Raw genomic sequence first — 23203 nt, forward strand, 5'->3', positions numbered from 1 at the left:
ATGTACACTCCCATCACAGTTTGCTCCATTAAAGTGTTGGCCTCAGTGTCTGTGCTCTGTGGAGTAAAATATGACAATTATACATTTGATAGGAGTCTCGGCAAAGTGTGGAAATACAATTTTATGAAGAAAAGAAGTACAAATGAAGTAAATTCATTCATTTGTACAGTTGGAGTTGTACAGATGCGTACATTACAAAAAAGGTACAGAGTAAAATCTGAGGTGGGAAAGTCTGGCCTAGCTTTATACTAAATATATTAAATGGTTAGGAATATTGTTTTAAGACATTTAAGACATGAATTCAGCCAATTCTATGTCGAGTTTTCAACCTTGCGAAAATGTTTAAAAATAGCAGATAATGAAAAACGGGCAAAGCAAAATGTACTTCAGTTGTACAGAGTTTTAATGTTTAAATATGTTTTAATCACCCATAATTTTTGATTCAAATTTCATACAGCAAATAAATATGTGCTTTCTCTGACTGGCTCCTTTGTCACACCTCGTGTATGTAACTCACCATATATTCCTTGATGAGTGTCTCGTGGTCTTCGTTCAGGTAGACGCACAATGACTTGAGGATGCATGCTCGTCTTGTATGTGTTGTGTCATCCTGCGGAAAAAAGGGAGCTTTCGCTTACATACACAGAGATTTATACTCATGCAATTATCATGACAGGGACATCAAAAGTATTTCATAAGCATAGGTCTACCCAAATTAATACAAACCTTGGAAATGGCCACCATTATCTGTCTAATTTTTTTCCAGCTTTCCCTTTAAAGAGCTCCATCATGCAGAGAGTGTTGGTCAAGCTCAGCAAAGAATGCAGACAGCAGAGGTTCAGCAGATATCCACACGAACTCGTCCATCTGAAAAACATCAACAATACACTCACCTTATTTGAACATCACAACAATATACAGCACAAGAAGGATGAACAGTGAATTACTACTGTAGCTGTTCAATCGTGATATTAAGGGTGGGAGAAAAAAATCAATTTAGAATAGTATCGCAATATTTTTGTTTTACGATTTCATATTTTTATGAAGATTAAAATGCTTCAGAGTTTCAGCCTATGTGCAGGAGGCAGAGCTAAGCTTCAGGACAGCTGAGAAACTGGGGACAGAGACAAGGAAGGAGGACAGAGAAGAGGGAGGAGGACAGAGAAGAGGGAGGAGGACAGAGAAGAGGGAAGAGGACAGAGAAGAGGAAGGAGGACAGAGAAGAGGAAGGAGGACAAAGAAGAGGGAAGAGGACAGAGAAGAGGAAGGAGGACAGAGAAGAGGGAGGAGGACAGAGAAGAGGGAGGAGGACAGAGAAGAGGGAGGAGGACAGAGAAGAGGAAGGAGGACAAAGAAGAGGGAAGAGGACAGAGAAGAGGAAGGAGGACAGAGAAGAGGGAGGAGGACAGAGAAGAGGAAGGAGGACAGAGACAAGGAAGGAGGACAGAGAAGAGGAAGGAGGACAGAGAAGAGGGAGGAGGACAGAGAAGAGGAAGGAGGACAGAGACAAGGAAGGAGGACAGAGAAGAGGAAGGAGGACAAAGAAGAGGGAAGAGGACAGAGAAGAGGAGGGAGGACAAAGAAGAGGGAGGAGGACAGAGAAGAGGAAGGAGGACAGAGAAGAGGAAGGAGGACAGAGAAGAGGAAGGAGGACAGAGAAGAGGGAGGAGGAGAAAGAAGAGGAAGGAGGACAGAGAAGAGGGAAGACGCGAGAGAAGGGAGAGGAGGACAGAGAAGAGGGAGGAGGACAAAGAAGAGGGAGGAGGACAAAGAAGAGGGAAGAGGACAGAGAAGAGGGAGGAGGACAGAGGGAGGAGGACAGAGAAGAGGGAGGAGGACAAAGAAGAGGGAAGAGGACAGAGAAGGGAGAGGAGGACAAAGAAGAGGGAGGAGGACAAAGAAGAGGGAGGAGGACAGAGAAGAGGGAAGAGGCGAGAGAAGGGAGAGGAGGACAGAGAAGAGGAAGGAGGACAGAGAAGAGGGAGGAGGACAGAGAAGAGGAAGGAGGACAAAGAAGAGGGAGGAGGACAGAGAAGAGGAAGGAGGACAGAGAAGAGGGAGGAGGACAGAGAAGAGGAAGGAGGACAGAGAAGGGAGAGGAGGACAGAGAAGAGGAAGGAGGACAGAGAAGAGGAAGGAGGACAAAGAAGAGGGAAGAGGCGAGAGAAGGGAGAGGAGGACAGAAAAGAGGGAGGAGGACAGAGAAGAGGAAGGAGGACAGAGAAGAGGAAGGAGGACAGAGAAGGGAGAGGAGGACAGAGAAGGGAGAGGAGGACAGAGAAGGGAGAGGAGGACAGAGAGAGGATGAATGTTAACCTGTTAAAGACCTGCAGGCTTTATCAACAGTAGAATCTAAAGCTTCAACCAACTGGTCAACACTATATTTGATTTGTCTTTATCTTCCTGTACTTGTGCGCACACACTCCGAGGTATCCAGAAAACCTGAGCACATATAGGACACTTACCTCTTTCGCAGTAAACAGAGCTGGCCATCTGCGTTTGAGGTCTGCCATGAGGGGCTGTCCTTGAACAACTTCTTGCCTTCTATATGAGAAAGTCTTTTCCATTTTCAGTGCCACCACGTGGTCATTGTTTCTCTTCTCTCGATTTCCAGAGTGTCAGTCGTTTCAGAGCGGCAGAAATCACAGTTTATTTCAAAGTAACAACAAAAGAAGGAAAGAACTGAGGGCGCCGATAAACGGGAACGGAGAGGACAGTCTCTGCTGGAGGACACTCGACAGCTTCTAATGACAAAACACAAAACTCCGTTAAAGAAATGCACACGGGCAAAAGGTCCAAAAACAAACGCTGGAGGGAAAACTCAACAGCCACTACAAAAAACTCAAAATCACCACTCGGGGAAAAAACTCACTGGTAAGAAGAAACTCAGGTGCTGGAGAAACTCGACAGCCTCAGGTAAGAACTCAGGGAGGACGGCAAAAACTCCGCTGGGAAAAAGAGCACACAGTACACAAAAGAAACCACAAGCTGGAGAACAACTCGACAGACACTTAAACAGAAATCTCCACAAAGGGAAAGCACTCAGGCAGGAACAAAAACTCAGCGTGCACAAAGGCAAACGGCTGGAGAACACGAGGCAGAGGTCAGGCGATCGCACTGAGACGTGGACACGAGCGTAAGCACAGGTATCATCTGGCACCAGAGTGTGGGAGAAGCCTGCTTAAGAAGGGGAGTCCTGATTAGCGGCAATTAGTGACAGGTGTGTCAGGTAGAAGCTCAAACCCCGGCAACGATCAGCCCCGCCCCTGCCTCGCTCCAGCCCTGAAAGAATACACAGAACCAATCAGAGCAGATCGCTAAACCACGGCCACAACACATTCATCATTAAAATCATACCTTGCATGATTGTACGACTTAATGTGCCACGTGATATGGGGAAGAAATACTTACAAACATCACTTCCGTCTTCCCAGTAAGTTTATGCGTCTCCAGACGCAGGCCTCCCACTGAATAGACAGCTAACGGACATCATCAAGTAGTTCCCCATGCTCAATCAGAGACACCTCTCTCACATGTGACGTGTCAAGTTCAAAAGATCTAAAGTGCCCTCTAAACCAAGCTGAGACCTTTTTCACAATGAAATATATCTTGCCTCGCAAAACACAAATCTGCAGAATTTCAGCAAACTCAGGAAGTCCAAATAATTGCCCATGGACTACAATCATTCCTTTGTTGTAATTCATACCATTGTATGACACACTTTCTGTAATATGGACATCAGTCTCGCCTGGTAATCTTTGCTTAATAGCACTCGCAATGTTACTTTGCAAAACATCAATGGGTACTGATGACACACTCGTTACCACCGAAGGTGTCCTATGGTCAGAAGAGTGCAAGTCCGAGGCGACTGTGAGAGGTGTGTTTTTAAAGCAGTTGGTATGGCGAGCAATGTGTTTGAAGAAACTGTGTTTCGCCTCAAATCTCATTGTCCATTTATGGATAAGAGGCCCAAAGAGACGAATCAAAGCAGGGTAGTGCTCCAAATAATGATGTTTAGGGAGCAGATGGCTGTTTGGAAAAAGCTCTTGGTATCTCTGGCGATGTTCACTGATTTTACACTCAAGATATGCAGTCGACTCATCAGAGTGGACAGGGGCTACAGCAAGCTCCACTATGTCCTTGAGATCCAAAAGAACATGCCATACAGGTTCATCCTCTGGAACAAGTGGACCAAAAATCAGAGGCAACAATCTAAGCAGAGACCAATTTTCGTGTGCTTTCCACCAATGCTTTTTTTAACTGAGAAAGTCTGTGGTATTGTGTGAGGCCGATTGGTTTTATCTCCCCATTTGTACTCAAAATTTTGGATTAAATTATTCCGTTTTTCTAAGATGAAATACTTTTTAGAGATCAAAGGAGAAAAACAATGAGCAAGCTCCACAGGTATGATGCCCTCCAACAGATCATGTGCTACATCTGGAGGATAACCTGCAGTGACATGAAAATTTGCCGTTTCTAGTGCACACTTCAAATGGGCTTCATGAAGTTCCCGCGTTCTTTGCTCAAACACACTAGCAGTCAATGATTGGATTTCAGATTTCTTGGCAGTGCAGAATCTGCAGATGTATTCCCCAGAAAAACTTTCTACAAAACCTGCCAGCCCATGGGCTCCTAGATTGTCAGCTATTACACCATTCACAGTGCCTTTGATGCACTCGTTCAGCTGACTGATGAACACACCACGTTGCTCCAAAATGAACAGATCTTTCAAAAGAGGATCCAAGACTTGTTCGTACCCAAATTTCCTTAAATGTTCACTTTTACAAACAACAGCCAAATAAATGGATGAGAGAACAGACTGAGAGCCAGGGGGCAAATTATCCAAGCTCCAGTATACACCACAAAGCTTGTGCTTTTTGCGTGAGGTCCCGAGAGGATTACAAACCTCAAAATCATCAATATAAAGTTTTATGAAAATTCTCAACTCATCAACTGCTAGAAAGGTATTTGTTTTATAATGCTCACCATCTCGAAAAGACGCGTAAACTCGCTGATCACCAAGCAAATCCTTTCTATTTTCTTGAGCTTTGTGTTCTTCAATCACTCTATTCAGTCATTTATTGTGACTCAGTATCTCCTGCAGTGACTGCAGTAAAGGGATGTACTGAAATGACCTTCTTCGATCTACAGATAAATTATACTCAACAGGCTCTACAACCTTAAAATTTAGCTTGTAGTATTGTTTTCTTTTATAAGACGTGGCAAGAGAACCGCACTTGCCCAAAATTTTAGCCACAGGGCTAGAAACACATACAGAATTGGCAAGTTCTTCAATAACAGCCTGATCAATATGCAGATTATGGCTACTGAAAATTTCTGTAACTGTACGTTTTGCGACAGGTGCGCTAGCTGAACTTAACAAAAAATGCAACTCCTCCAATAACTCATCCACTTCTTTTGCTGGAATATGAAATATATGCTCTAATTTCAACAATATTACCGCTGATTTTTTCTCAATTCGTTCTGGAAGATTTTCAACAGTACCGTCATCACTATCTGTCACTGACTCAGTTTCATCTTCATCATATGATACATCAGCAGAACAGCCAGCCCTCACATTATCAGAGATATCTGACACTTGCAACGGGTCAGCAAATGTAACTACACTGGCCTTGAGATCTTTCAGTGTGTGTGGATGATGCTTCCTGTTTTTGTGTGTATAAAATGTACTATAAACATTTGTCTTGAAAGGGCAACCAACAAACACACAACTAACTGTCTCGTTACTTTGTTCCAATATGAACAAAAAAATCTTTCTCATTGGAGAGGTCACTGCATTTATATAACTTGCATTTAAAAGTTACTGAATTAGAAGTTTTCTGTGTAACCTGAGATGAATGAGCTTTATAGACATGAGTATTGAGTCCACTCCATGTCTTGAATGTGCAAGGACACTTTACATATATACACTGAAAATGTTGTCTTCTTCCATAATGATGATATAGTTTATAATTTTTAAGTAATTTGTACCTACTACTCTCTCTAGCGTCACAATGCCTGCACTGCCACATACATGTCACTGAAAGAAAAGAATTCAAAAACATTAGTATATGATATATAACTAGACAATTTCCCCCTGGGAAATTTTGAAAGGGCCACGGGGGCTACTGCCGGACAATGCCAACAGCTAATGCTAAGCTAACATTAGCATGTCAAATAACACGTTAAAAACATCTGAACCATAATCAGAATGCCTTGAACAATCATTTTAGCCAAGGTTAGCTTGTTAGCATTAGCATGCTAACATTAGCATGTCAAATAACACATTAAAAACATCTGAACCATCATTAGAACGCCTTCAAGAATCATTTTAGCCTAAGTTAGCATGTTAGCATTAGCATGCTAACATTAGCATGTTAGCACAACAACCCGACATCAAAAGTCAAACCTCTATGCACCAACAAGTTCATAGGACCTCATGTTAGCATTAGCATGTTAGCATTGTGGCTAATGCTAACAGGCCAACATCACTCATTACCTCACTAACACTTACAACTCACCAGTAATAGGCTAGGCTGTGGCTCATTGTCAAGCCACTGCATAGCTGCTGCTGAAGCTACATATGTGTGTGTATGTGGGAGAGGAGTGTTCAGAGAAGTACTGAGGCTCAGAGGTTGCCATGGAAACTTGAGGTGGCCTGATCAATGATGTCACCCACTCAGACACAGGTGCAGACACACATGCATTGTATTGGAGGCAATGAGGAACAGAGACAGAAACGTCTGAATTTAGCCTCTGCGCACCCCTCGAACAAACGCTTCTCACGCGAAGACCGAAAGTCCTATTGCCGAAATTTCTTCACCATCAGAGCTACAAGGCTTTGCTCTACACACACACACACACACACACACACACACACCCAATGTCAATTGGGCTGCTGATCGACTGTCTGGTATTATGGGCTGGTCAGACCAATATTTAAAATAAATTAAGAAAAGTGGCCGACTATCGGCCCAACTAGCATGTCGGCCCACCGGGAAAATGCCCGCTATGCCAGATGGTCAGTCCGTCCCTGGCTAAGACGCTACATTAATGATCCATTAATGTCAGGAAGCACAGAACAAATCGCGTCTAAGACGCAACATTTAATTGTCAATTAAAGGACGATTCTGTATTTTACGGGACGGGTGGCAACCCTACCTATAATTGAGCTTGAATTTGAATTTCTCCATAACAATTTGACGATAAAACAACAATAAATATCCTAAATAAAATAGGCCTAAATCTATAAAAGATCGATCATCAATTAAGCATGAAATCTTTTTTTTTTCTTTAATCTGCTGCTTTGGCTTTGATCTCTTTGAAGATGTGGTACTCGGAATGTTGTGAGGTCACAACATTCCACGCACCGGCTTTAAAAGCAGAGACAAACCCAGTTTAGTTATTATTAGTTTCAGCATTTCAACGGTGAATGGCGTACTTTTTGATGGTGGCAGACGACGAGCACGGATCAGTGTTGGGTCTCCAATCAACAACTTGGTGAGTAGTGAGGAGAAGTTTGGAAAGATTCAGGCTGGCTGTTTACCCATCTCCAGTTTTTATGCTAAGCTAAGCTAAGCTAATCTAATCGGCTGCATACCCAAATGCCACATAGGTCAAACTATTGTAATTACGTTTCAGTCGTGGGTTTTGATTCATATTGGAAATGAGATGCTATTTTGTATAGATACAAATTATTGCAAGGGGTTTGATTTGTAAGTGTAAACAATGAATGGGCCTCAAAGGACTACAGACCTGTGGCACTGACCTCCCACATTATGAAGACTCTGGAGAGACTTGTCATGAGAAGAGCAGGTCCAGAGTTAATCACCTGCAGGCAATGCTGACGGCTGACGTGCTGACATGCTGAGGTAAGCGTATCGTCTCACTTCCTGTTTCTGGTTGCTGCCTTAGGAGTTCCATTCTAGCACAAACTGCCAGGTGGCAATTAAATATTTAGTTTGGTCAATTTCAGGCCGCGTTCAGAGCTGGATCAGAAGGTCAAATCTAAGCTTTAAAATGAGGTCTGTATTATTTCACCTGTGCCATGGGTTAGCAAGATCTGATTGACTTGAGTAATACCTCATCTTAAAGCTTAGATTTTCTTCTTTCAAACAAGTACAAGCTTTCCATTCTAGCACAAACTACCAGGTGGCAATTAAATATTTAGTTTGGCCAATTTCAGGCCGCGTTCAGAGCTGGGTCAGAAGGTCAAATGTAGTCCTTATTATTTTACCTGTGTCATGGGTTAGCAAGGTCTGATTGACTTGAGTAATACCTCATCTTAAAGCTTAGATTCTCTTCTTTTAAACAAGTATAACCTTTCCATTCTAGCACAAACTGCCAGTTAGTAGTGGAATATTTAGTTTGGTCAATTTCAGGCCGCGTTCAGAGCTGGATCAGAAGGTCAAATCTAAGCTTTAAAATGAGGTCTGTATTATTTCACCTGTGCCATGGGTTAGCAAGATCTGATTGACTTGAGTAATACCTCATCTTAAAGCTTAGATTTTCTTCTTTCAAACAAGTATAAGCTTTCCATTCTAGCACAAACTACCAGGTGGCAATTAAATATTTAGTTTGGCCAATTTCAGGCCGCGTTCAGAGCTGGGTCAGAAGGTCAAATGTAGTCCTTATTATTTTACCTGTGTCATGGGTTAGCAAGGTCTGATTGACTTGAGTAATACCTCATCTTAAAGCTTAGATTCTCTTCTTTTAAACAAGTATAACCTTTCCATTCTAGCACAAACTGCCAGTTAGTAGTGGAATATTTAGTTTGGTCAATTTCAGGCCGCGTTCAGAACTGGGTCAGAAGGTCAAACCTAAGCTTTAAAATGAGGTCCGTATTATTTCACCTGTGCCATGGGTTAGCAAGGTCTGATTAACTTGAGTAATACCTCATTTTACAGCTTAGATTCTCTTCTTTCAAACAAGTATAAGCTTTCCATTCTAGCACAAACTGCCAGTTAGTAGTGGAATATTTAGTTTGGTCAATTTCAGGCCGTGTTCAGAACTGGGTCAGAAGGTCAAATCTAAGCTTTAAAATGAGGTCCGTATTATTTCACCTGTGCCATGGGTTAGCAAGGTCTGATTAACTTGAGTAATACCTCATCTTAAAGCTTAGATTCTCTTCTTTCAAACAAGTATAAGCTTTCCATTCTAGCACAAACTGCCAGGTGGCAATTAAATATTTAGTTTGGGCAATTTCAGGCCGCGTTCAGAGCTGGATCAGAAGGTCAAATCTAAGCTTTAAAATGAGGTCTGTATTATTTCACCTGTGCCATGGGTTAGCAAGATCTGATTGACTTGAGTAATACCTCATCTTAAAGCTTAGATTTTCTTCTTTCAAACAAGTATAAGCTTTCCATTCTAGCACAAACTACCAGGTGGCAATTAAATATTTAGTTTGGCCAATTTCAGGCCGCGTTCAGAGCTGGGTCAGAAGGTCAAATGTAGTCCTTATTATTTTACCTGTGTCATGGGTTAGCAAGGTCTGATTGACTTGAGTAATACCTCATCTTAAAGCTTAGATTCTCTTCTTTTAAACAAGTATAAGCTTTCCATTCTAGCACAAACTGCCAGTTAGTAGTGGAATATTTAGTTTGGTCAATTTCAGGCCGCGTTCAGAACTGGGTCAGAAGGTCAAATCTAAGCTTTAAAATGAGGTCCGTATTATTTCACCTGTGCCATGGGTTAGCAAGGTCTGATTAACTTGAGTAATACCTCATTTTACAGCTTAGATTCTCTTCTTTCAAACAAGTATAAGCTTTCCATTCTAGCACAAACTGCCAGTTAGTAGTGGAATATTTACTTTGGTCAATTTCAGGCCGTGTTCAGAGCTGGGTCAGAAGGTCAAGTGTAGTCCTTATTATTTTACCTGTGTCATGGGTTAGCAAGGTCTGATTAACTTGAGTAATACCTCATCTTAAAGCTTAGATTTTCTTCTTTCAAACAAGTATAAGCTTTCCATTCTAGCACAAACTGCCAGTTAGTAGTGGAATATTTAGTTTGGTCAATTTCAGGCCGTGTTCAGAACTGGGTCAGAAGGTCAAATCTAAGCTTTAAAATGAGGTCCGTATTATTTCACCTGTGCCATGGGTTAGCAAGGTCTGATTAACTTGAGTAATACCTCATCTTAAAGCTTAGATTCTCTTCTTTCAAACAAGTATAAGCTTTCCATTCTAGCACAAACTGCCAGGTGGCAATTAAATATTTAGTTTGGTCAATTTCAGGCCGTGTTCAGAGCTGGGTCAGAAGGTCAAATGTAGTCCGTATTATTTCACCTGTGTCATGGGTTAGCAAGGTCTGATTAACTTGAGTAATACCTCATCTTAAAGCTTAGATTTCCTTCTTTCAAACAAGTATAAGCTTTCCATTCCAGCACAAACTGCCAGGTGGCAATTAAATATTTAGTTTGGGCAATTTCAGGCCGCGTTCAGAGCTGGATCAGAAGGTCAAATCTAAGCTTTAAAATGAGGTCTGTATTATTTCACCTGTGCCATGGGTTAGCAAGATCTGATTGACTTGAGTAATACCTCATCTTAAAGCTTAGATTTTCTTCTTTCAAACAAGTATAAGCTTTCCATTCTAGCACAAACTACCAGGTGGCAATTAAATATTTAGTTTGGCCAATTTCAGGCCGCGTTCAGAGCTGGGTCAGAAGGTCAAATGTAGTCCTTATTATTTTACCTGTGTCATGGGTTAGCAAGGTCTGATTGACTTGAGTAATACCTCATCTTAAAGCTTAGATTCTCTTCTTTTAAACAAGTATAACCTTTCCATTCTAGCACAAACTGCCAGTTAGTAGTGGAATATTTAGTTTGGTCAATTTCAGGCCGCGTTCAGAACTGGGTCAGAAGGTCAAATCTAAGCTTTAAAATGAGGTCCGTATTATTTCACCTGTGCCATGGGTTAGCAAGGTCTGATTAACTTGAGTAATACCTCATTTTACAGCTTAGATTCTCTTCTTTCAAACAAGTATAAGCTTTCCATTCTAGCACAAACTGCCAGTTAGTAGTGGAATATTTACTTTGGTCAATTTCAGGCCGTGTTCAGAGCTGGGTCAGAAGGTCAAGTGTAGTCCTTATTATTTTACCTGTGTCATGGGTTAGCAAGGTCTGATTAACTTGAGTAATACCTCATCTTAAAGCTTAGATTTTCTTCTTTCAAACAAGTATAAGCTTTCCATTCTAGCACAAACTGCCAGGTGGCAATTAAATATTTAGTTTGGTCAATTTCAGGCCGTGTTCAGAGCTGGGTCAGAAGGTCAAATGTAGTCCTTATTATTTCACCTGTGCCATGGGTTAGCAAGGTCTGATTAACTTGAGTAATACCTCATCTTAAAGCTTAGATTTCCTTCTTTCAAACAAGTATAAGCTTTCCATTCTAGCACAAACTGCCAGTTAGTAGTGGAATATTTAGTTTGGTCAATTTCAGGCCGTGTTCAGAGCTGGGTCAAAAGGTCAAATGTAGTCCGTATTATTTCACCTGTGTCATGGGTTAGCAAGGTCTGATTAACTTGAGTAATACCTCATCTTAAAGCTTAGATTTCCTTCTTTCAAACAAGTATAAGCTTTCCATTCCAGCACAAACTGCCAGGTGGCAATTAAATATTTAGTTTGGGCAATTTCAGGCCGTGTTCAGAACTGGGTCAGAAGGTCAAATCTAAGCTTTAAAATGAGGTCCGTATTATTTCACCTGTGCCATGGGTTAGCAAGGTCTGATTAACTTGAGTAATACCTCATTTTACAGCTTAGATTCTCTTCTTTCAAACAAGTATAAGCTTTCCATTCTAGCACAAACTACCAGGTGGCAATTAAATATTTAGTTTGGCCAATTTCAGGCCGCGTTCAGAGCTGGGTCAGAAGGTCAAATGTAGTCCTTATTATTTTACCTGTGTCATGGGTTAGCAAGGTCTGATTGACTTGAGTAATACCTCATCTTAAAGCTTAGATTCTCTTCTTTTAAACAAGTATAACCTTTCCATTCTAGCACAAACTGCCAGTTAGTAGTGGAATATTTAGTTTGGTCAATTTCAGGCCGCGTTCAGAACTGGGTCAGAAGGTCAAATCTAAGCTTTAAAATGAGGTCCGTATTATTTCACCTGTGCCATGGGTTAGCAAGGTCTGATTAACTTGAGTAATACCTCATTTTACAGCTTAGATTCTCTTCTTTCAAACAAGTATAAGCTTTCCATTCTAGCACAAACTGCCAGTTAGTAGTGGAATATTTACTTTGGTCAATTTCAGGCCGTGTTCAGAGCTGGGTCAGAAGGTCAAGTGTAGTCCTTATTATTTTACCTGTGTCATGGGTTAGCAAGGTCTGATTAACTTGAGTAATACCTCATCTTAAAGCTTAGATTTCCTTCTTTCAAACAAGTATAAGCTTTCCATTCTAGCACAAACTGCCAGTTAGTAGTGGAATATTTAGTTTGGTCAATTTCAGGCCGTGTTCAGAACTGGGTCAGAAGGTCAAATCTAAGCTTTAAAATGAGGTCCGTATTATTTCACCTGTGCCATGGGTTAGCAAGGTCTGATTAACTTGAGTAATACCTCATCTTAAAGCTTAGATTCTCTTCTTTCAAACAAGTATAAGCTTTCCATTCTAGCACAAACTGCCAGGTGGCAATTAAATATTTAGTTTGGTCAATTTCAGGCCGTGTTCAGAGCTGGGTCAGAAGGTCAAATGTAGTCCGTATTATTTCACCTGTGTCATGGGTTAGCAAGGTCTGATTAACTTGAGTAATACCTCATCTTAAAGCTTAGATTTCCTTCTTTCAAACAAGTATAAGCTTTCCATTCCAGCACAAACTGCCAGGTGGCAATTAAATATTTAGTTTGGGCAATTTCAGGCCGCGTTCAGAGCTGGATCAGAAGGTCAAATCTAAGCTTTAAAATGAGGTCTGTATTATTTCACCTGTGCCATGGGTTAGCAAGATCTGATTGACTTGAGTAATACCTCATCTTAAAGCTTAGATTTTCTTCTTTCAAACAAGTATAAGCTTTCCATTCTAGCACAAACTGCCAGGTGGCAATTAAATATTTAGTTTGGTCAATTTCAGGCCGTGTTCAGAGCTGGGTCAGAAGGTCAAATGTAGTCCGTATTATTTCACCTGTGTCATGGGTTAGCAAGGTCTGATTGACTTGAGTAATACCTCATCTTAAAGCTTAGATTTTCTTCTTTCAAACAAGTATAAGCTTTCCATTCTAGCACAAACTGCCAGGTGGCAATTAAATATTTAGTTTGGGCAATTTCAGGCCGCGTTCAGAGCTGGATCAGAAGGTCAAATCTAAGCTTTAAAATGAGGTCTGTATTATTTCACCTGTGCCATGGGTTAGCAAGATCTGATTGACTTGAGTAATACCTCATCTTAAAGCTTAGATTTTCTTCTTTCAAACAAGTATAAGCTTTCCATTCTAGCACAAACTACCAGGTGGCAATTAAATATTTAGTTTGGCCAATTTCAGGCCGCGTTCAGAGCTGGGTCAGAAGGTCAAATGTAGTCCTTATTATTTTACCTGTGTCATGGGTTAGCAAGGTCTGATTGACTTGAGTAATACCTCATCTTAAAGCTTAGATTTTCTTCTTTTAAACAAGTATAACCTTTCCATTCTAGCACAAACTGCCAGTTAGTAGTGGAATATTTAGTTTGGTCAATTTCAGGCCGCGTTCAGAACTGGGTCAGAAGGTCAAATCTAAGCTTTAAAATGAGGTCCGTATTATTTCACCTGTGCCATGGGTTAGCAAGGTCTGATTAACTTGAGTAATACCTCATTTTACAGCTTAGATTCTCTTCTTTCAAACAAGTATAAGCTTTCCATTCTAGCACAAACTGCCAGTTAGTAGTGGAATATTTACTTTGGTCAATTTCAGGCCGTGTTCAGAGCTGGGTCAGAAGGTCAAGTGTAGTCCTTATTATTTTACCTGTGTCATGGGTTAGCAAGGTCTGATTAACTTGAGTAATACCTCATTTTACAGCTTAGATTCTCTTCTTTCAAACAAGTATAAGCTTTCCATTCTAGCACAAACTGCCAGTTAGTAGTGGAATATTTACTTTGGTCAATTTCAGGCCGTGTTCAGAGCTGGGTCAGAAGGTCAAGTGTAGTCCTTATTATTTTACCTGTGTCATGGGTTAGCAAGGTCTGATTAACTTGAGTAATACCTCATCTTAAAGCTTAGATTTTCTTCTTTCAAACAAGTATAAGCTTTCCATTCTAGCACAAACTGCCAGTTAGTAGTGGAATATTTAGTTTGGTCAATTTCAGGCCGTGTTCAGAGCTGGGTCAGAAGGTCAAATGTAGTCCTTATTATTTTACCTGTGTCATGGGTTAGCAAGGTCTGATTGACTTGAGTAATACCTCATCTTAAAGCTTAGATTCTCTTCTTTCAAACAAGTATAAGCTTTCCATTCTAGCACAAACTGCCAGGTGGCAATTAAATATTTAGTTTGGGCAATTTCAGGCCGCGTTCAGAGCTAGGTCAGAAGGTCAAATGTAGTCCGTATTATTTCACCTGTGCCATGGGTTAGCAAGGTCTGATTGACTTGAGTAATACCTCATCTTAAAGCTTAGATTCTCTTCTTTTAAACAAGTATAAGCTTTCCATTCTAGCAGAAACTGCCAGTTAGTAGTGGAATATTTAGTTTGGTCAATTTCAGGCCGTGTTCAGAGCTGGGTCAGAAGGTCAAATGTAGTCCGTATTATTTTACCTGTGTCATGGGTTAGCAAGGTCTGATTAACTTGAGTAATACCTCATCTTAAAGCTTAGATTTTCTTCTTTCAAACAAGTATAAGCTTTCCATTCTAGCACAAACTGCCAGGTGGCAATTAAATATTTAGTTTGGCCAATTTCAGGCCGCGTTCAGAGCTGGGTCAGAAGGTCAAATGTAGTCCTTATTATTTTACCTGTGTCATGGGTTAGCAAGGTCTGATTAACTTGAGTAATACCTCATCTTAAAGCTTAGATTCTCTTCTTTTAAACAAGTATAACCTTTCCATTCTAGCACAAACTGCCAGTTAGTAGTGGAATATTTAGTTTGGTCAATTTCAGGCCGCGTTCAGAACTGGGTCAGAAGGTCAAATCTAAGCTTTAAAATGAGGTCCGTATTATTTCACCTGTGCCATGGGTTAGCAAGGTCTGATTAACTTGAGTAACACCTCATTTTAAAGCTTAGATTATCTTCTTTCAAACAAGTATAAGCTTTCCATTCTAGCACAAACTGCCAGTTAGAGATACAGATACAGAGATACAGATACAGATACAGAGAGCTCTTATTACCGACGACATACTGCGCTTCTTTTCTGCTCCTGTTCTGCGGGAGCAGCCTCTCATGGTTTCACTTGTGTGTTGCAAGCCCCCTGTTCCGTGGTGCTACTTTCTTCTCAGTGTGGACGGCCATCGCACCGAAGTCGAGAAGAAAAGGCTTACAGCACCAGAAAAGGCTTACAGCACCTGGTATTCCCAGGCGGTCTCCCATCCAAGTACTAACCAGGCCCGACCCTGCTTAGCTTCCGAGATCGGACGAGATCGGGCGTTGTCAGGCTGGTATGGCCGTAAGCCACAAAGGCTGATGCGCACAAGCTTTTTATACATGTGCCCTCGCTATGTACACTCTGGGGTGTGAGGGCTCGCTCCTTTCACGTCTTTCCAAATGTCGAGGCCGCTTTTATTCTTCACTCCAACAAATCTGATGTCCAACGGAGACAAGTCAATCAATGGATATACTTTTCTTTGCACACACGGGCCTGATGGAGCAAAGTTCAATGTGCCCCCTAACCAACAGCTTACACGTGCTTCTTTCGGAGAAATTTGTTATCACCAGCATGAGCCATCCTTGCCAAGGCAATATTATTTGTCATAGTCTTTTTGTATGATATCACGTAGACACATATGTTGTTGATTTCCTTTTTTATGCTGTTTTATTGTCTGTTGGGATGCGTGGATTCACCTCTGCCCTTCTTGAGGAGGATACAGAGAGCTCTTATTACCGACGACATACTGCGCTTCTTTTCTGCTCCTGTTCTGCGGGAGCAGCCTCTCATGGTTTCACTTGTGTGTTGCAAGCCCCCTGTTCCGTGGTGCTACTTTCTTCTCAGTGTGGACGGCCATCGCACCGAAGTCGAGAAGAAAAGGCTTACAGCACCTGGTATTCCCAGGCGGTCTCCCATCCAAGTACTAACCAGGCCCGACCCTGCTTAGCTTCCGAGATCGGACGAGATCGGGCGTTGTTTTTTTTTTTTTTTCTTTATTATGTAAAAAATATACAAATTATTTACACAGATCATATCTTATATACTTTGCACATAGTGTACATATCAATACATCCTTTCCTATCTCCAAACACAAAAAAAAAACAGCTGGCAAAATGTCTTATGTAACTTGACCTAATGTCTGACAAATTTAAATGCAAGGTCAATAACAGTGAGGCAGGTCATTGTACAAAATCCCCCCAACTCAGGACAGTGGTACATTTAATCCACCACATCGGCAAAGAGTCCATAAGCCGCCAACCTAAAACAAGATCACATATTTAAAACATATAGTCTCGACACACACACACACACACACACACACACACACACACACACACACAAATAAATAAATAAATAAATAAAATAAATAATAAATTAATTAATTAAAATAAATAAATAAATTAAAAAAAAAAAAATGTGAGACAGACTGCAGTCTGCCCTAATGCAATGAAGATAACACATACAATATTCTGTGATAACAAATCTTTAATCAAAATCAAATATCAGTGTCCTATCAGCCCCAATCTCAATAAATGTACTCCCTTCCACAAATCCAGTGACAAATTCCTCCTCCCCAACATAACTAAAAATCACCTTTATGTCCCTTTTTGTTATACTCTTGAACACTCTCCACACATCCACTCTCTTCTCTTCATAATGGGCTATATTCCTCCTCAGCTTGACAGCAAACCTTGCATGGCTCAATACATAGTTTAGCAAGTTCACATTGCATCCTTTCACCTTTCCAGTCACCCCAAACAACCACAGCTCTCTCCACTCCATTCTCTCCACCAGCCCTCCCACCCAACATCTGCTGATTAACTCTTTCATTTTCCCAAAATATTCCCCCAGCTCACCACATTCAACAAACTCGTGCATACATGTTTCTACTGCCACACTGCACACATCACATTCCCTCTTCACATTCGCATCAAACTTACTGATTATTAAATTATTAAACACTCTGTTGTGACGCAGAAGAAAATCAAAATTTTCACATTCACTACTGTTCCACTTCACTCTCAGATTCTCCCAAATTTTCTTTACATCCATATCAACCATTACCCTCTCCCATACTTTCTCTGCAGCCGGTCTCCTCACTTCTCTCCCCCTTAGGCATCTATACATCACTCTTGTTGTCACACTCATCAGACTCACTCTCCTCTCGCCTTCCCCCACATACAGTTCCATTTCACCTCCTTCCTCCACCACAGCCTCTCTCCCAATCATACTGAGCCATTCTCGCGGCATCCCGTCCTTAATCTTTTCCATCACCCCTTCAGCCGTGCCCAACCACATATCATCACCCTTTTCCCTCACCTCATCTACCAGCACCTGAGCCCTCATAAACCCTGGTACGTACTCATAAACTAAATCCCTCACCAGCCTAAACCCTGCTCTCCATAACACCCTGTTATATATTGTGTTCCCTTCAGATGTGATTTTGGGATTTAGGAACACTGGTTGCTTCCACACCTGTTTCACATTCTTACAGTCATACTGCACACATTTCACAAACTCTCCCCAGGCTCCCAGTACTTCTTTGTAAAACTCAGACACTCCACTCAACATTCCTTTCTTCAGCTCCATAAACACTCCACTCTCACCACATCCACCACATTTGTTAATTGCCTCCTCTAAAAAAATCTTCCATATGTGATCTCTTCTATTCTTTAATAACCTCACCATCATTTTCACCCTCAGTGCTTTCTTTTTCTTTTCTACATTAATCAGTTTCAACCCTCCATCCTTATACTCATTTTCCAACACCTCTCTAGCTATCCTGACTCCCCTCCCACCCCACAAGAACTCACTCACCATTTTCTCCACCTCCTTCACCACCCTCTCAGGCACATCTAGCACATTCATCACATACACAAGCTTACTCATTATCAGTGCATTCACAACCACCACCTTGCCTTTCAGCTTCAGCCCTCTAAGCTTCCAAAACCCTAACGTCTTCCTAATGCCATTCACTATCCCCTCAAACTGCATATCTCTCCCTTCTCTGTCCTCTATCCCCAAATTCACTCCCAACACCCTGAAATAGTCCTTCTTCTCTTTTAGTCCTATCTCCACCCTCCCTTCTTTCCCTCCACCTATATACATGATTTCTGACTTTTCTACATTTAGTTTTGCCCCTGATGCTCTCCCATACATCTCTACACTCTTCAATAGCTCCACCACACTTTCCTTATCTCTGACTGTAACCGTCGTGTCATCTGCGTATTGATATAACAAACTCACCCGTCCTCCTGGTAACTCTATGCCCTTGATGTTGTCATTACCCGCCAGCAGCGCCGCTAGCGGCTCTGCCGATAAAGAGTACAGCAGAGCTGACAACGGACACCCCTGCCTCACCGACCTCTCTAACCTGAATGTGTCTGTGACTAACCCATTTATTTTCACACAACTAACTGCCCTATCATACATCCTCCTAATCCACCCGACCAACCTATGCCCAAAACCCGCTTTTCCTAACACCCCGTATAAATATCCATGATCTACCCTATCAAATGCCTTATTTAAGTCTAAGCTTACAACTATCCCTCCTCCATCCCTCTTCATATAATCTATTGTGTCCCTTATGCTACATATTGTGTCCGCTATGTCCCTACCTGGTATACTATAAGCCTGTGTGCATCCCACCACCGTCCCTATGACCCTCTTTATCCTGTTAGCTAACACTCTTGCTAGTATTTTATAATCACTATTCAACATACTAATTGGTCTATAGTTTTCTAATCTATCCCTACTCCCTTTTTTATGTATAATACTAACTACTGCTGTCACCATACTAACCGGCATTTCATTTTTCTCTTCAATCCATCTAAACAATTTATCCAACACTGGTAATAATTCTACTTTAAATTCTATGTAAAATTCGCCTATTAAGCCATCTAACCCTGGACTCTTGTTCCTTCCTAATCCACCTATCGCTGCCTCGATTTCTCCCGTCCCTATTTCTCCCTCACACATCTCCCTGTCCTCCTCACTGATCCTAGCTTTCATCTTATCCAATACCTGTCTCTTGCTCTCTTCCTCTACCTCCTCTTTCCTAAATAACTCCCTGTAAAAACTCTCTATTCTCTCAACTATCCCCACAAAATCTGTGATCTTCTCTCCATCCTTACCCTCCACCTGTTCTAAATAGCACTTCTTCTGCTTTGCCCTTTCTAACCCCAAGAAGAACCCTGTACATTTCTCTCCCTCGATCACATTTCTCGCTCTGCTTCTAACTATGGCTCCCTGGCACCTCTTCTGTTCTATCTCCTTCAGCTCATCTTTAATTCTAATGTATTCTCCCAAATCGCGACCTTCCTCCTTATCTGCCCTCTCTGCCTCCTTAGCTAACTCTTCTCTTAACCTTCTCTCTCTCTCTCTCTCCACCCTATTCCTCCCTCTGCTGTATCCTATGCTCAATTTCTTTATCTCTTCCTTTACACTCTCCCACCACGTCCCTGTATCCTCCTCATACATACGCTCATTCTTCCTCCTCATTATACATTCTCTCACTTTATTTTTGTACCTTTCATCCTTCAACAATCCACCATTCAAACACCACACACCCCCACCTTTCCTCTTAAAACCTTGACCTAAACTAAAGCCCACCACCATGTGATCGCTCAGTGCAGTAACCTTATAATCTATCCTCCCGATCATATCAGCTGTTCCCTTTGTGCACAATACTAAATCAATCCTGCTCTGTTTTAACACCCCCTTCACCACCTGTCTTCTTGAAAAACACCTCCCTTCTGGATTCCTCTCTCTCCACACATCAATCAGCCCATTCACCCTCATAACTTCTTCCAAAGCCCTCCTGGATGAATCATTTTTAAAACAAACGCTTGCAGACGCATCCAACCTTCCACGCCACACATTAAAGTCACCCACTACCAAACAGTTCTCATCACACAACCCTCCCAGTGCCTCAAAAAAACTCCTCCTTTCTTTCTCCTCATTTGGTGCATACACATTCAACAGTCTGAACTCTTTACTCATATACTCAAAATTAATCCCTATCACTCTTCCATTCCCATCATCCACACACTCTCTGACGTTCTCAACCACTCCCCTTTTCACTAAAATTGCCACCCCCCTGGATTTTACACTCCCATTATTCACATACATCTCTCCCATCCATTCCTTCTCAATCTCTCTCATACATCCATCATCCCAGTGTGTTTCCTGTAAACATATGATGTCTGCCTCACACACCAGCAAGGTCTGCTGTCTCCTGTTGCTGTCTCTCAGCCCATTAGCATTGAGAGAAGAGATGCTAATCATAAAGGGAAAAAAAAAAAATCCAGAAAAGAATTTCAAACATCATCATCACACTTTTTTTTAACTTTACCTTGTCTTTTATCTTTCCTCCCCAGCGGTCTTTTCCTGTTATCAGCCACCTCATCCATATCATCCCCCTCACTCCCTGTTATGTCAGAAACTTCCCACACCCACCCTCGTCCCCCTTCCTCAGTGTTCTCCCGTGACCCCCTATTTCCCCCTTTATTTCCCCTCTTAGTCCCACCATTGTTCCCTCCATTCTCCCCCCCTCGTCTCCTTCTTTCCATCATTTCACCTCTCTCCTCTCCTCCGTCCAGCTCTTTCACCGCACCGTCCATGCTGCTACTGATCTCTTCCATTTCCATCTGTCCTCCAGCTCCCATCGGTGTCTCCTCCACTATCCTTTCGTCCTCTTCTTCTCCATCCTGCACTCCGTCCTCCTTCTCCTGGTCTCCGCTGCCACCTCCTCCCACATCGCTCTCCTCCGCTCCAGTCTGTTCACCGTCTTCTCCCTCATTGTCCGGCTCGGCTCCAGCTTCCTCACGTCCACCTCCTTCAGCCTGCCGCCCCCCCTCCTCTTCATCGGGCGTCTCTTCGCTCCCTCTCTCCCATCCTCTCTGCTGCTCATCCCTGTCGCACTCCCTTGCATAGTGTCCTTGTTTCCCACATCTTCTGCACAAAAAGTCTGGACACTCCCGCAGAATGTGTCCAGGTTGTAGACACATCCTACACACCTTCTGTTGACGGTCATGTATCACCCTAAAAAACTGTGCACCTGTCTCCGTGTGAAAGCGTGTTGAATATGGCAGTGATTTAACTGTGTCTGTGAACTGCACCTTAACATAACGTGTCCCCTCCACCACTTTTGTCCCTGGCCACATCCTCCTCCTGATGGGCGAAACTGCCTTCACCCCCCAGTCCAACAGTTTTTGATGTATTTCCTGGTCTGTGATATATACTGGCAGCCCTATGAACGAAACCACCATTTCATTGTTTGTGAGTTCCTTTGCCATCACCCTTGTGCTCTTAATTTTAAATCCATCCAGCAGTCTGTCTTTCCCGTGTTGTTGATTCATAGTTATTTCATATTTGTTGATTCCTGTGTATCTGCAACCCTCTACCAGTCCACAAATGTCCTGTGTAGCTCTTAATAATTCCATTAGTGTGATTTTGTCCTCACCGATCAGCTCTACCACAACTGTCAGCTCCTTACTGTAGCGTGGATCCGTTGCTTTATGTTGTTCCTTGTTTCGTGTGTCCATGTTGTCTTTCAGACTTTCCTTCTGCGTCCCCTCCGTCTCTGCTCTCTTTTCCTTCAGTTCCTCCGCTCTCTCACGCTCCAGTCTTTCGTCTCCTTTGTTTGTGTCACCATCCATTCTCCTTTCAGTGCCGTTCTTCAGTTCTTTGTTCAAAACCATGCGGTCTCTCAGGGACATTTACCGCAAAAAAAAGCACAAAATGAAAACTCCCCCCCGAACAGCAAAGGCTGCTGGGGGGTAAAAAATCTTCTGAAATGAAACTTATCAAAGAAATTGATAAGGAAAACTGCTCAAACACTCAGAAACTTTCACTCTGTCACGCTTCACTCCACCTGCTCTGTCGCACCTGATTGCAATCAAGGCTCGTTGTCAGGCTGGTATGGCCGTAAGCCACAAAGGCTGATGCGCACAAGCTTTTTATACATGTGCCCTCGCTATGTACACTCTGGGGTGTGAGGGCTCGCTCCTTTCACGTCTTTCCAAATGTCGAGGCCGCTTTTATTCTTCACTCCAACAAATCTGATTTCCAACGGAGACAAGTCAATCAATGGATATACTTTTCTTTGCACACACGGGCCTGATGGAGCAAAGTTCAATGTGCCCCCTAACCAACAGCTTACACGTGCTTCTTTCGGAGAAATTTGTTATCACCAGCATGAGCCATCCTTGCCAAGGCAATATTATTTGTCATAGTCTTTTTGTATGATATCACGTAGACACATATGTTGTTGATTTCCTTTTTTATGCTGTTTTATTGTCTGTTGGGATGCGTGGATTCACCTCTGCCCTTCTTGAGGAGGATACAGAGAGCTGGGGGGTATTCCAGGTCGGAGGTTCAACAAACTCTGAGTTTATCTCTGAACTCTGAGTTGACTTACTGTGAGATGGGAAACTCTGAGTATCCGGTTCCAGAACAGCTGATCTGAGTTAGTTCAATCAACTCTGAATATGTTAACCTTGAGTTGTGCGCGTGCATAACCACTATAAAAAGCCATCATCAATAGAGCCCCGATACCACGAGTCACCATGACAACTGAAAAAAAAAACAAAGAAAAAAAGAAAGAAAGATCAAGTTATTTTACCCCGATGGAGTTGGAGGTCTTATTGCAGGCCTATGTGGAGTATGAGCACATATTTCGGCGTAAATATATCACCGCTGCAGCAGCGAAGGAGAGAGAAACGGCATGGGAGAAAACTGCTACCTGAGACAACGTGTAAGTTTGAATGTACTATTCCATTGACTTAACATTTAACCGTACTTAAGATCGTAGCATACAGTTATGAATGTAAGTAGGAATAAAATGTGATTTTCATTTAGGTGCAATCCAACGGGAGAAATAATCAGCGAAAAATGAAATATAAAAACATCATTCAAAAAGGTAAGGCATATTTTGCTAGGCTATGATTGTACCT

General features: G+C 42.0%; 1 protein-coding gene and 1 non-coding gene across 2 annotated transcripts; both read right to left on the bottom strand.

Annotated features, from left to right (window-relative positions):
• Positions 1-3237: 3237 nt before the first annotated feature.
• LOC139328087 (high mobility group nucleosome-binding domain-containing protein 5-like) lies at positions 3238-21967 on the bottom strand. Its single transcript, XM_070958184.1, has 4 exons — positions 21712-21967; positions 20602-21216; positions 18495-18559; positions 3238-3282 (listed from the first exon to the last, which is right to left on the bottom strand). The coding sequence occupies exons 1-4, from the start codon at positions 21965-21967 to the stop codon at positions 3238-3240; spliced, it is 981 nt and encodes a 326-aa protein (XP_070814285.1).
• On the bottom strand, positions 15436-15554 carry LOC139328132 (5S ribosomal RNA). Its single transcript, XR_011601723.1, has one exon. It is a non-coding gene; the product is annotated as a 5S ribosomal RNA (ribosomal RNA).
• Positions 21968-23203: the final 1236 nt, after the last annotated feature.

Source organism: Chaetodon trifascialis (assembly GCF_039877785.1).
Source record: "Chaetodon trifascialis isolate fChaTrf1 chromosome 24 unlocalized genomic scaffold, fChaTrf1.hap1 SUPER_24_unloc_1, whole genome shotgun sequence".
NCBI lineage: Eukaryota > Metazoa > Chordata > Actinopteri > Chaetodontiformes > Chaetodontidae > Chaetodon > Chaetodon trifascialis.

Bases quoted from the DNA above. Each gene is read 5' to 3' on its own strand.
- LOC139328087 (XM_070958184.1), bottom strand. From the start codon at position 21,967: ATGTCCCTGAGAGACCGCATGGTTTTGAACAAAGAACTGAAGAACGGC. The intron at 18,560-20,601 runs GTAAAGTTAAAA...CTTTATCGGCAG, and splicing joins GAGGAAAGATAAAAGACAAG to AGCCGCTAGCGGCGCTGCTG. The intron at 3,283-18,494 runs GTGAGTTTGTTA...GTATTCTTTCAG, and splicing joins TAGAGTTACCAGGAGGACGG to GGCTGGAGCGAGGCAGGGGC.